We start from the raw sequence: 12,246 nt of genomic DNA on the forward strand, positions 1-12,246 counted from the left end.
CTTTTTCCTGTCTCTTTCTTTTGAGTATATAATTATACCATATTGTTTAAGCTCGGACTCAGAGGGAGGAAGTTTAAGCTCAGACTCAGAGGGAGGGCCAATGGAAATAGCCCATCCCATGATGCACAGGCGTGAACAGGAAAGGAAGCAGAAATTGGGCTTTAAATGGGGAAAGAGGAAGGGGAGGAACTCAGACTAGGCAACAGTTAACTTGGAAGCAGATGCTGAGTGAGTGAGCTCCAGAGTTATTGTGTGTTTTGAGCAATAAACCTGTGTTAATTGCTGTTGGAGTTGTCTCGCTTCTGTGGGAAAGAACCCATTCATTACACATATGAAATAATATCCCATGAAATCTTTAAAAGTTTATTTATTCATTTTACTCATATGAATTTATCATATTCCGGTTCTATTTGTTAATGCAATTTGTAAATACAAAGAATTTAATAGGCATATATTCAGAGCTAAGTCCCGGCCTGAATAATAATAATAATAATAATAATAATAATAATAATAATAATAATATATTATTTATACCCCGTCCATCCGACTGGGTTTCCCCAGCCACTCTGGGCGGCTCCCAATAGATTAAAAAGAGAATAAAACTTCAAATATTAAAAACTTCCCTAAACATGCCACTAACTCTGCTCACATAAGATATACACAAAACAGGAATGTATTATTCTTTAATTCTGTGATATCAGACAAGTTGATTAAAAGCTGAGCTGATTAATTCTTTTTTCTTATTAGTTGCTCCCTGTTGTTCAAGTCAGGCCTCAGCACAATGATGAAGCATTTAGGGGCAAAGATGCAGCACAATAACCCAGCACTGGAAGCCAAGATGGAGAAGATCTCCACAGCCACCATGTATTTTCCCTTGGTGCTCAGGTAGGTTGGAACAAATGACAACCAAACACTGCAAAACATCAACATGCTGAAGGTGATGAATTTGGCTTCATTGAAACTGTCTGGCAACTTCCTTGCCAGGAAAGCCACGGTGAAGCTGATGATGGCCAGAAGGCCCATGTAGCCCAGAACAAGATAAAACATGGTGACAGACCCTTCATTGCATTCCGATATGATCTGTGCAGGTACTGACTGCATGTCCAAATTGGGGAGTGGGGGAGAAATTGCTAGCCATACTACACAGATGCCTGCTTGAATCAAAGAGCAGAAAAGGACAATGGAGCTGGCCAATGTTTTCCCCACCCACTTCCTCATGCTGGACCCTGGTTTGGTGGCCATGAAAGCTACAACCACAGTGATGGTTTTTGCCAATACACATGAAACTGCTACAGAGAAGATGATTCCAAAGGAAGATTGTCGGAGACAGCAAGTCAACTTCTGAGGTCTTCCTATAAAAAGTAAAGATGAGAGGAAGCAGAGCAGGAGGGAGACCAGGAGAGTGTAGGTGATGTCCCGGTTGTTGGCTTTGACTATGGGGGTATCTTTGTGCTTAATAAAAGTTCCTAACACCACGGCTGTGATGAGGGAAGAAGAAATAGCAACCAAGGCTAAACAGATCCCTAGGGGTTCCTCATAAGACAGAAAGATTGTCAGTTTCGGGGCGCACCGATCTCTGTCCTTGCTTGCATACTGATCGTCGGGGCATTTGGAACAGTCATCCATGTCTGAAGCAATAAAGAGCAATCATCACAATGCTAATTTTGCACATCAAATGTGTAGTCGGCGTAATTTTTTTTTAAAAAAAATCTCAAAATGGTTTACATTAAATACATGCAGTAACCATTTCGCACCATTTCCATTCCCCACCCCTGCACACATTTTCAGAGTGTACATAAGCGTGCCCTGCCCCCTTCCACCCCACAGTCTGCTCCCATTCTGCCCCTTCCGCCCGTACTATAACACAGTATTTATTTATTTTTAAATAAAGAACTTGTCAACAAAATAAAATTATACAAAAATTTCACTACTATTTGTCATATTATTTTATGAATTTGTATGTGATATTGGCATAACACCAAGCCAGTTATTGTGTATGTTACTACTATGGAAATTCTAATTTTCAGGTGGCATAAGAAACTGTCGCAGGTATATGCAGAGATATCGCATGTGCAGCTGGGGGGGGAGACATCTTTCAGCATGCAGACACTGTGCTAGGAGCCATTTCTGCCTTGTCCCGACAGTAAGCCATTTTTTCGGAGCCCTGAGATCATTGGGGAGCCCTGAGATCATTGGGGAGGGCTCTTCGTGGTCGCACTGAGATCCTCACACAGGGCTTTGTTAGTGGTGGTACCCCAGTTTTGGAACTCCCTCCGCTTGGAGGCACAGATAGCCACGTCATCACACTTTCGAAGGCTATCATTTGTTTAATTGGATTGCGGGAGCATTTTCGTCTGTTCTTTGTGAGTTTCTATTCATAGGTTGTTTTTTTAATGGAAACCTCTTTGAAAACATTAAAAAAATGAAAGGAAGAATAAAAGAAAGGGAAATAAATAAATAAACAAATCATCCTTGGGAAAAATAGGTTAAACAAGAGGGAGTAACTTGAACAGTACTGAGGTTTGTGGCCTGCTCAAAATGGACTAAGCTGCCCTTATTCTCTGTGTAGAAACTGAACCTATGATGCCACCATAACTTGATTAATTCCCACTCATAACCAAACATATTAACTGAAAGCACCCAGAAGACAAAGACATTGAGACCTGCCCTTCTGGGTGGAAATCTTTCCTTCTGGACACAGGGCGCAACTGTAGCAGCAAAACTTCACTCCTTCCTTCTTTTTCTTCTGGTAACCAGAATGGCAGGAATCACTGCACACAGAGACAGGGGTCACCTGCCCATAAAGGGGAAGAAAAGATTAGTAGAAAATGATTATCTCTCTGTTTACTCTTTACTCCGTAAGAACATGATGAACATGGAAGAATTCAGAACACGGTACATTCAATATGAGCATGCTACAATGTGCCAAAACAGTCCTGAGCAAACAATGCATTATTTTTGCAGTCAATTTTTTAGAACCACACGTCTCAGAATGGTTTAATAATAATAATAATAATTTATTATTTATACCCCACCCCTCTGGCTGGGTTTCCCCAGCCACTCTGGGCGGCTTCCAACAAAATATTAAAATACAATGGTCTGTTAAACACTAAAAGATTCCCTAAACAGGGCTGCCTTCAGATGTCTTCTAAAAGACTAGTAGGGACATTTCAGTACATATTGGCATTCCTTATCCATCTTGTAAGGGGAAGAGAATACAGAGATTCCCCCTCCCATCATCAAGAGCAGCTCCTCCAATAGCAGCAACGCCAGCGGGGAGGGGGAGGAGTCCAGTGAGGAAGGAGGAAGAGGGATGCAGGGCTCCGGCAACACAGGAGAGCCCCTGCTACACATGAGGGAGGAAGAAAGAGAGGGGGAAAGGGGGGAGAAGGAAAACATGGAGCGTAGACCCTTTTCCCCTCTGGTTCCGGAATTACGCAGAAGAAGGCGGGGAAGAAGGTTTGCCGTCCCGAGACTCTTATGCTGGAAGAAGACGAGGGGTGGTCCATTCCCGGATTCTGCCTCGGACTGAGCAGACATGTTCTACACGCTCATTTCACTGTAAATAGACTGCACTAAATAAAACCATCTAAAGACAAGAATGTGGAGCGTCATTACTCTAGAGTAGCCGCAACAACGACCTCTGACACATCTGATCTAAGTTACGAACACATATCCTTTGGGGGACAAGAATCATTTTGTATCTCCAACCAACATGGCAGAAGGCACAAACTGGAAGCTTATCAAGAATCCAAACCTGGTTAAAACTCCTGTGCCACACAATTAGGTCTGTATTAATGTTGAACTCTTTTCCTTCCTGAAACTTGGCATCCACCCTTCCAACTCTGACTCTCTGGAAGGATTTGTTTGGGAAAGTGACCATGTTCATTATGTCAAATCCACCTCTCCTCTCCCTGTTATCATGAAAAAAGATTGCTTCTCCAACTGAGTTATTAAACAAAATGCCATCAAGAAATGGGTGCAGCTAGTTGAAAAAGAACAAGGGTGGTTAGGAATGGGATAAAAACCTATTGGAGTAAATATGTCAAAATTCATTGACAACATTACTTATGTGGTTTCCTCTTACAAAAAATCTAAAAATATAGTTTATATTTAAGGCAAGAGAACCAGTATGCCATGGTGGTTATAGTTTAATTTGAATAATAGTAATTATAATTATTATTATTAGGAATAAAATTGGAAGCTGTGTGATTTTGTTCTATTTGCTTCATGTAAATGAGTTTATTTCATTATGAATATACTACCTTCCAGGGCTGGAGATCTTGAAGACTTTTGCCACTCATCATTGGACTGTGTTTGTATCTAGATGACCCTATGGCTTGCAAAGCATGGGCCACAGCATAGACGGCATTATAGATACTGTAGCTGTGGCCAGTCATGTGCATTTCAAATATAGTCGCAGGAAGGTTCTCCAACCTCTCCTCTCCAGTACAAGTTCCATCAACCTCTATCAGCTCCTGGGGGTCTGGAAATAAACAATTAAATGCTTGCTCCCAGAAGTCCTTGAGAAACCCATCTTATTGATTCCAGCCAGGTTTTACAATCTGAAGAAATTCCTTGAATCCCCGAATCTCATCAGAGTGAATTGTGAAGGACAGGGCACCTTCAAACAATTGAAAATCCCATCCATTCTGAAGGCCTGTTAATGTAAAATCAAGCTGGGCTGTCATAACCCATATCTTTCCAAGTGATGTGCTTTCATTGTAGCTAGGAACTCCTATGAGCACATATGTATTCACCCATAGAATGGTCATAGAATCTCCATAGATGACAAAGGTAGTGGCTTTGCTCTCTGAGAAAGCTAGATAAATCAGAGAAGCTAATATGTTAACTGCAGTGACATCCATTGCATTGTTTTGGTTTGGAATCATTTGTGTGAAGGCTGAACAGATTCCATTCTGAGAAAGCAATGGCTCCAGGACCTGTGTGAAATGTTCTCCACTGTCATTGTCCACAGCAAAGAGCCCGATCCAGGTCCATCCAAAATGCTTCAGCAAGCTAATGATCCCAATGTACTGGTTTGCTTCACTTGGAACCATATGGTAAAAGGAAGGCAAATGTGTTGTGCGACTCTGCTTGGAGGTGAATGAACCATAAGTGAGCTAAAGGGAAAAACACAAATATTTTAAGAGGAGCATCTGAGACTGTCGACCTGTGACAGGAGCTGTTTTATCAGCTGTTTATCAGAGCTGTGGGAAAACACCTTCACAATTTTGGGAGCAGGCCAAAATTCTATTAAAGGTCTCTAAAATGTAGACTGGTATATGAGGTGGTCTGATGACTAGCACCTCTCATTTTCTTTTACTTTTAAAATGAAGTCATGGTTCATTTTAAAATGAAGCCACAGTTCATTTCAATTTTTTTCTTTAAAAAGAAAGGGGGGAGATATTGCAGCTGCTGCACACTTTGGAAATGGCACCACTAAACTTCAGGGGAATTTAAGCATCAGATTAAGATTCTGATTTTCTCACATCCATTCCTCTGCTGATTCTGACCCTCAAAATTACTCCCAGCATTCCAGGAGAAGAATTAAATTAGTGACGTTCCCCCATTCATCCAAGGATAAATCCTACCTGTGGATACTTGTATAGGCTTAAGAGTTCTGCCATATGGACGGAGACATCAGAACCAAGTCCCCCAATGACAGCTATGAGGTTTTTCTGGGTGTTGCATGTGTAACTGGGGACAAATCTTCTGAATTTGAAGAACAGGTCCATAGTGGTCCGATAAGTCATCCTTGCATCGTAGTAGCTGTCATAGATGTGGAACCCAAGAGTGACGTTGGGCAAGATGCTGGGATTCTCATTGATCTCGTTTACGGCAAACACCAAGGCCAGGATGTGCTGGTAGAATTTTAGCACCACACTGCAGAGAGAGATTGAGTGCTCTTTCAGCAAAGAAGCACTTAAGGCAGCCAAACTCTTAGAACAATTCTGCTCCATCCTGTCTATGACCAAATTGCTTGCCGTAGGGACAAAAATCTTGCTGATTATGATGATACTGCACTTCCAGGGGCGTAGCGAGGCGCCGCGACATCCGGGACGGCAAATTGGCATGCACCTGGGGGGTGCGGTGTCGCTACGTAACGACGCATGCGTCGCTACGTAACGATGCATGCATGTTACGTAACGGTGCATGCGTTGTTATGTGGCGGGATATCACCGTCCCCCGCGCCTCCAAAGCTGCGTGCCTCCTGCTACAAAACTCCAGGTAGAAAGCCTGATCAGCGCAGCCGGGGGGGCACTTGGCGCCCCTACCCCCGCGACTCCCAAGCCGAGCCTCCAGCCTCCCGGTAAAAAGTCTGCTTGACACAGTGCGACCTTGGGAGTCGCGGGAGTGGGGGCGCCAAGTGGCACCCCCCAGAGTGGAACCCGGGGCGGACCACCCCCCATCACCCCCCCATTGTGACGCCCCTGTGCACTTCTACTGAAAGTATCCAGTTACTGCTGTTCCTGAGGTAATAAAACTCTTCCTGTACAGACAAAATAACATCATAACACTGACAAAGGTTTTCATGCCTTGAATCAACAGTAAATCCTAAACTTTCCAGTCTATTAGTTTCCTCCAGTGATTTAATCCTGGAGACTTTTTTCCCAAGCAGAACTCATTTCCGGCACCTCTCAGGTAGGCACCATTTCCTTTATAAGAATGCAAGAGAGGTGTTCAATGTGTGTTCTGGCACCTCTTTTACAAGAAAAACAGAACTGGATATAGTTCTGAAGAAGCCGTTGTTTGAAGCACACATCATTGTAATACCTTGTTTTTCATCTCTCTAAGGAGCCTAAAAAGAAGAAATTGAATACAGGTACATACATACATGACCTTGTAGCTGAAGCCAATCTTTTTATTGCAGTATTTTGTGCATTTCTTATTTCTATTGATAACAGTTTTGTAATGATTTGTTGTATTTATTTAGAGTGGATATCTATACAACTATCATTTACTGATATTTGAAAAGTTTATTTTATTATATACTATTATATTCCATATGGATCATTGAATATTACTTTATTTGATATAACTTTACTTTAAAGTGGTCTTTTCTATTATCACTCATTTGTTTTGGATCATATTGTTATGAAACGTGCGATCTTTCCTGTATATTTTGTGTTTTTCCAGCTTGTACCATAGGAAGATGGTTGTTGTTGTTGTTTAGTCGTTTAGTCGTGTCCGACTCTTCGTGACCCCATGGACCATAGCACGCCAGGCACTCCTGTCTTGCACTGCCTCCCGCAGTTTGGTCAAACTCATGTTCGTAGCTTTGAGAACACTGTCCAACCATCTTGTCCTCTGTCGTCCCCTTCTCCTTGTGCCCTCCATCTTTCCCAGCATCAAGGTCTTTTCCAAGGATTCTTCTCTTCTCATGAGGTGGCCAAAGTATTGGAGCCTCAGCTTCACGATCTGTCCTTCCAGGGAGCACTCAGGGCTGATTTCCTTAAGAATGGATAGGTTTGATCTTCTAGCAGTCCATGGGACTCTCAAGAGTCTCCTCCAGCACCATAATTCAAAAGCATCAATTCTTCGGCGATCAGCCTTCTTTATGGTCCAGCTCTCACTTCCATATATCACTACTGGGAAAACCATAGCTTTAACTATACGGACCTTTGTCGGCAAAGTGATGTCTCTGCTTTTTAAGATGCTGTCTAGGTTTGTCATTGCTTTTCTCCCAAGAAGCAGGCGTCTTTTAATTTCGTGACTGCTGTCACCATCTGCAGTGATCAAGGAGCCCAAGAAAGTAAAATCTCTCACTGCCTCCATTTCTTCCCCTTCTATTTGCCAGGAGGTGATGGGACCAGTGGCCATGATCTTGGTTTTTTTGATGTTGAGCTTCAGACCATATTTTGCGCTCTCCTCTTTCACCCTCATTAAAAGGTTCTTTAATTCCTCCTCACTTTCTGCCATCAAGGTTGTGTCATCTGCATATCTGAGGTTGTTGATATTTCTTCCGGCAATCTTAATTCCGGCTTGGGATTCATCTAGTCCAGCCTTTCGCATGATGAATTCTGCATATAAGTTAAATAAGCAGGGAGACAATATACAACCTTGTCGTACTCCTTTCCCAATTTTGAACCAATCAGTTGTTCCATATCCAGTTCTAACTGTAGCTTCTTGTCCCACATAGAGATTTCTCAGGAGACAGATGAGGTGATCAGGCACTCCCATTTCTTTAAGAACTTGCCATAGTTTGCTGTGGTCGACACAGTCAAAGGCTTTTGCATAGTCAATGAAGCAGAAGTAGACGTTTTTCTGGAACTCTCTAGCTTTCTCCATAATCCAGCGCATGTTTGCTATTTGGTCTCTGGTTCCTCTGCCCTTTCGAAATCCAGCTTGCACTCCTGGGAGTTCTCGATCCACATACTGCCTAAGCCTGCCTTGTAGAATTTTAAGCATAACCTTGCTAGCGTGTGAAATGAGCGCAATTGTGCGGTAGTTGGAGCATTCTTTGGCACTGCCCTTCTTTGGAATTGGGATGTAGACTGATCTTCTCCAATCCTCTGGCCATTGCTGAGTTTTCCAAACTTGCTGGCATATTGGGTGTAGCACCTTAACAGCATCATCTTTTAAGATTTTAAATAGTTCAGCTGGAATATCATCACTTCCACTGGCCTTGTTATTAGCAGTGCTTTCTAAGGCCCATTTGACTTCACTCTCCAAGATGTCTGGCTCAAGGTCAGCAACCACACTACCTGGGGTGTACGAGACCTCCATATCTTTCTGGTATAATTCCTCTGTGTATTCTTGCCACCTCTTCTTGATGTCTTCTGCTTCTGTTAGGTCCTTACCACTTTTGTCCTTGATTATGGTAATCTTTGTACGAAATGCTCCTTTCATATCTCCAATTTTCTTGAACAGATCTCTGGTTTTCCCCATTCTATTGTTTTCCTCTATTTCTTTGCATTGCTCATTTAAGAAGACCCTCTTGTCTCTCCTTGCTGTTTTTTGGAAATCTGCATTCAGTTTCCTGTATCTTTCCCTATCTCCCTTGCATTTTGCTTGCCTCCTCTCCTCCGCTATTTGTAAGGCCTCGTTGGATAGCCATTTTGCTTTCTTGCATTTCCTTTTCCTTGGGATGGTTTTCGTTGCTGCCTCCTGTATAATGTTACGAGCCTCCATCCATAGTTCTTCAGGCACTCTGTCCACCAAATCTAAATCCTTAAACCTGTTCCTCACTTCCACTGTGTATTCATAAGGGATTTGATCCAGATTGTATCTTACTGGCCCAGTGGTTTTTCCTACTTTCTTCAGTTTAAGCTGGAATTTTGCTATAAGAAGCTGATGATCTGAGTTACAGTCAGCTCCAGGTCTTGTTTTTGCTGACTGTATAGAGCTTCTCCATCTTTGGCTGCAGAGAATATAATCAATCTGATTTCGATGCTGCCCATTTGGTGATATCCATGTGTAGAGTCTTCTCTTGTGTTGTTGGAAGAGAGTGTTTGTGATGACCAGCTTGTTCTCTTGACAGAACTCTATTAGCCTTTGCCCTGCTTCATTTTGAACTCCAAGGCCAAACTTTCCAGTTGTTCCTTTTATCTCTTGATTCCCTACTTTAGCATTCCAATCCCCTGTAATGAGAAGAACATCCTTCTTTGGAGGAAGATGGTATATAGAAGTAAAAGTAAACTAAAATCAATTCCTATCACTTGCATGAAGAACAAGCTCAGATGAAGCGGATTAAGGGGGGGAAGTGAATGCTTACTTTGGAACCTCGAACAACTCATGATTAGGAAGTCCATAGAAGGATAGTTCATGGAAATGGTAAGAGATGTGAGAAGTTATCCCACCAATGATGAGGCTCCCGGGCTGATACCACTCATGTGGAACAGGGAGGGGATCGTTCATGTGGCACTTCCTGGTATCTGCTTTACATTGTTTGGGAAGCTGAAGCAGCAGCAGCAACACATGTAGACCCAAGATCTTTATATCAAACTTCCTCTCTAGCATTCTCTTGCTCCAGCATCCAGCCTCACATTAATGCCTTACTTTGGGTGGTGCCAATAAAGGAAAACAACACACTTATCTTTAGCGTCAGCAGAATTCGAATGCGTGCCCCAGCAGGCTAGTAGAGACAACCAATGCAGACTCTGAAGTCTGTTCTGCAAAATGGCAACACACACTCGCAGCTCAAACGGGCAGACACCTTGCCTGCATTTTGTCACTCTGCAGTGACAGGAGGCTTGCTTGTTTTCTATATCTACTTATGGAGATAGTGCTTTTGCTAAATGTTGCTATTTCCTGAAACACCACTGCAGCTCTGGGCAGGTGAACTAATGACAGTAATTTAGATAGCTGCAGGGGGAGATAACTTACCTCTGCAAAGTCACTGTGCCAGAAGCATTTTAGATAGAAAACATGTTTGTCTCTATAGTCATACATCGGTTTAAGTACACTTCGGTTTGAGTACTTTCAGTCTAAGTACTCTGTGGACCTGTCTGGAACGGATTAATTCACTTCCCATTACTTTCAATGGGAAAGTTCGCTTCAGGTTAAGTACGCTTCAGGTTAAATACAGACTTCCGGAACCAATTGTGTACTTAAACCAGTGATGGCGAACCTATGACACGCGTGTCAGACGTGACACGCAGAGCCCTCACTGCTGGCACGCGCCCCATCGGCCCATTCGGGTTGTTGTTGTTGTTGTCGTCCCCCATTTGTTCTCCCGCTCCTTCTCATGCTACAGCTAAAACCCGGATCCTTTTTTTGTTGTTGTTGCTGGTAGCCAGAGATTGGTTTTTAACCCTTTCTGTGCTGTTTTTTCTGGCGCTTTGGCAGACTATGTCGGTGCTGTGTGTTAGTTCCAGCGAAGGTATTATTCGTCATTTATTTCTGTTCTCTTCCCCCCCCCAAAGCAAAGCAACCTTTGCACCCCCCAAAAACCTCCAAAACTTTGGTCAGCAGCTCCCCCCAAAAAGCTCAGCAACTCTGGGCACTTTGTGATAAATAAGGGGTTTTTGGTTTGGTTTGGTTAAATAATTAGTTTTTGATTTATTAAATACAGTTATATATTACAATTATACATTTTTATTATTTAAACTATAAATATCGTGAAATTATGGTTTTTTTCTCGAAGTGACACACCACCCGAGTTATGCTCGGTTTTTTGGCGAATTTTGACACACCAAGCTCAAAAGGTTGCCCATCACTGACTTAAACCGAGGGACCACTGTACTTGAATCTGGCCACAAGACTGTGATGCTCCTCAAAGAGACTACAAGTGAGTGACAGGTCCCAGATATCCAAGGCGAGCAAACTCCAACAAGAAAATCATACCCTAAAGTGAAGCCATTGGCTTGACAGGAGGACAAGATGAAGTGCTATGTTCGATCATTTATTGAAACACATTTCCATAATTATGAAAATTATCAGAAGATCATGATCACTGCCCGGTTGCAGTTTTATGACCCACACTAGATACAAGGTTCGCTATGTAGTTTGGAATTGCCAGTGCAAGTTGCAACAAGACTGTGGTGTGCAAGACTCTGGAGGTTTGAAAGACCCCTCCAGATTGAGCTTTATTGAGCTTTATTCCTTATTCACTTGCACCAAACCAAGCTTCCATGGAGGTTAGATTGTATTTGGTCTTCACTGAGCATTCGTTCTGATAAGTTTGTGCGGAAGTTATAAAATAATGAGAATTCATCCTGTTTGGGGATGAATAAGAAATTTGATTCAGTTCCCATTTCAATGCAAATATAACAAATCCACACTTTCCAAAGCAATGTGAGAACTAAAACACAGACATCCCCTAAAATTCAGAAATTTATCCCACTTTTGATGCAGTTCTCCAACCAATGTCCAGAAAAATGCATAGGCTTGCAGAAATGTGTATAAAAATGGAAAGACCAGTAAAGATCACACACAAAAAATTACTCACCAAAATGTGTACACACAAATTTATTAGGAGAAAATTTGACCAGGTGAATTTTGTACTAACACGCTGATGAACTTCTATGAGTCTTTAAAGAAAAAAAATATTTTCAAATTACTGCAGAAATGTAAAGAAATGAATTTCAGATTGGGAAAATTAACATATTCCATTCCCAATCCTGGCTGGCTTGCATGGTACTTATATATCTACATATCAAAAATTAGTTGATCCCACACTTTTCGAATCATTTCCTTATCACTTTCCTAACAACCAACAGTACAGGTTTTTTTTTTTTTAAAGTGGATACATTGCACTAGGGCAGCAGAACACTTTGATCTATTTTAAATGCACAAACCTGA

General features: G+C 42.1%; 1 protein-coding gene across 1 annotated transcript; it reads right to left on the reverse strand.

Moving 5' to 3' along the window:
* Positions 1-726: 726 nt before the first annotated feature.
* Positions 727-5,963, reverse strand: LOC118078111 (vomeronasal type-2 receptor 26-like). Its single transcript, XM_088654871.1, has 4 exons — positions 5,595-5,963; positions 3,758-3,985; positions 2,668-2,794; positions 727-1,628 (listed from the first exon to the last, which is right to left on the reverse strand). The coding sequence occupies exons 1-4, from the start codon at positions 5,961-5,963 to the stop codon at positions 727-729; spliced, it is 1,626 nt and encodes a 541-aa protein (XP_088510997.1).
* Between the last annotated feature and the right edge of the window lie 6,283 nt (positions 5,964-12,246).

This window comes from Zootoca vivipara, chromosome 12, assembly GCF_965207765.1.
Source record: "Zootoca vivipara chromosome 12, rZooViv2.hap1.1, whole genome shotgun sequence".
Lineage (NCBI taxonomy): Eukaryota > Metazoa > Chordata > Lepidosauria > Squamata > Lacertidae > Zootoca > Zootoca vivipara.

Excerpts from the sequence above, each read along its gene's own strand:
- LOC118078111 (XM_088654871.1), bottom strand. The coding sequence starts at position 5,963 with ATGGAGCAGAATTGTTCTAAGAGTTTGGCTGCCTTAAGTGCTTCTTTG. Across the intron at positions 2,795-3,757 it reads GGCACAGGAGTTTTAACCAG|GTGACCCCTGTCTCTGTGTG; the intron begins GTTTGGATTCTT and ends CTTTATGGGCAG. Across the intron at positions 1,629-2,667 it reads AAAGATTTCCACCCAGAAGG|ACATGGATGACTGTTCCAAA; the intron begins GCAGGTCTCAAT and ends TTATTGCTTCAG.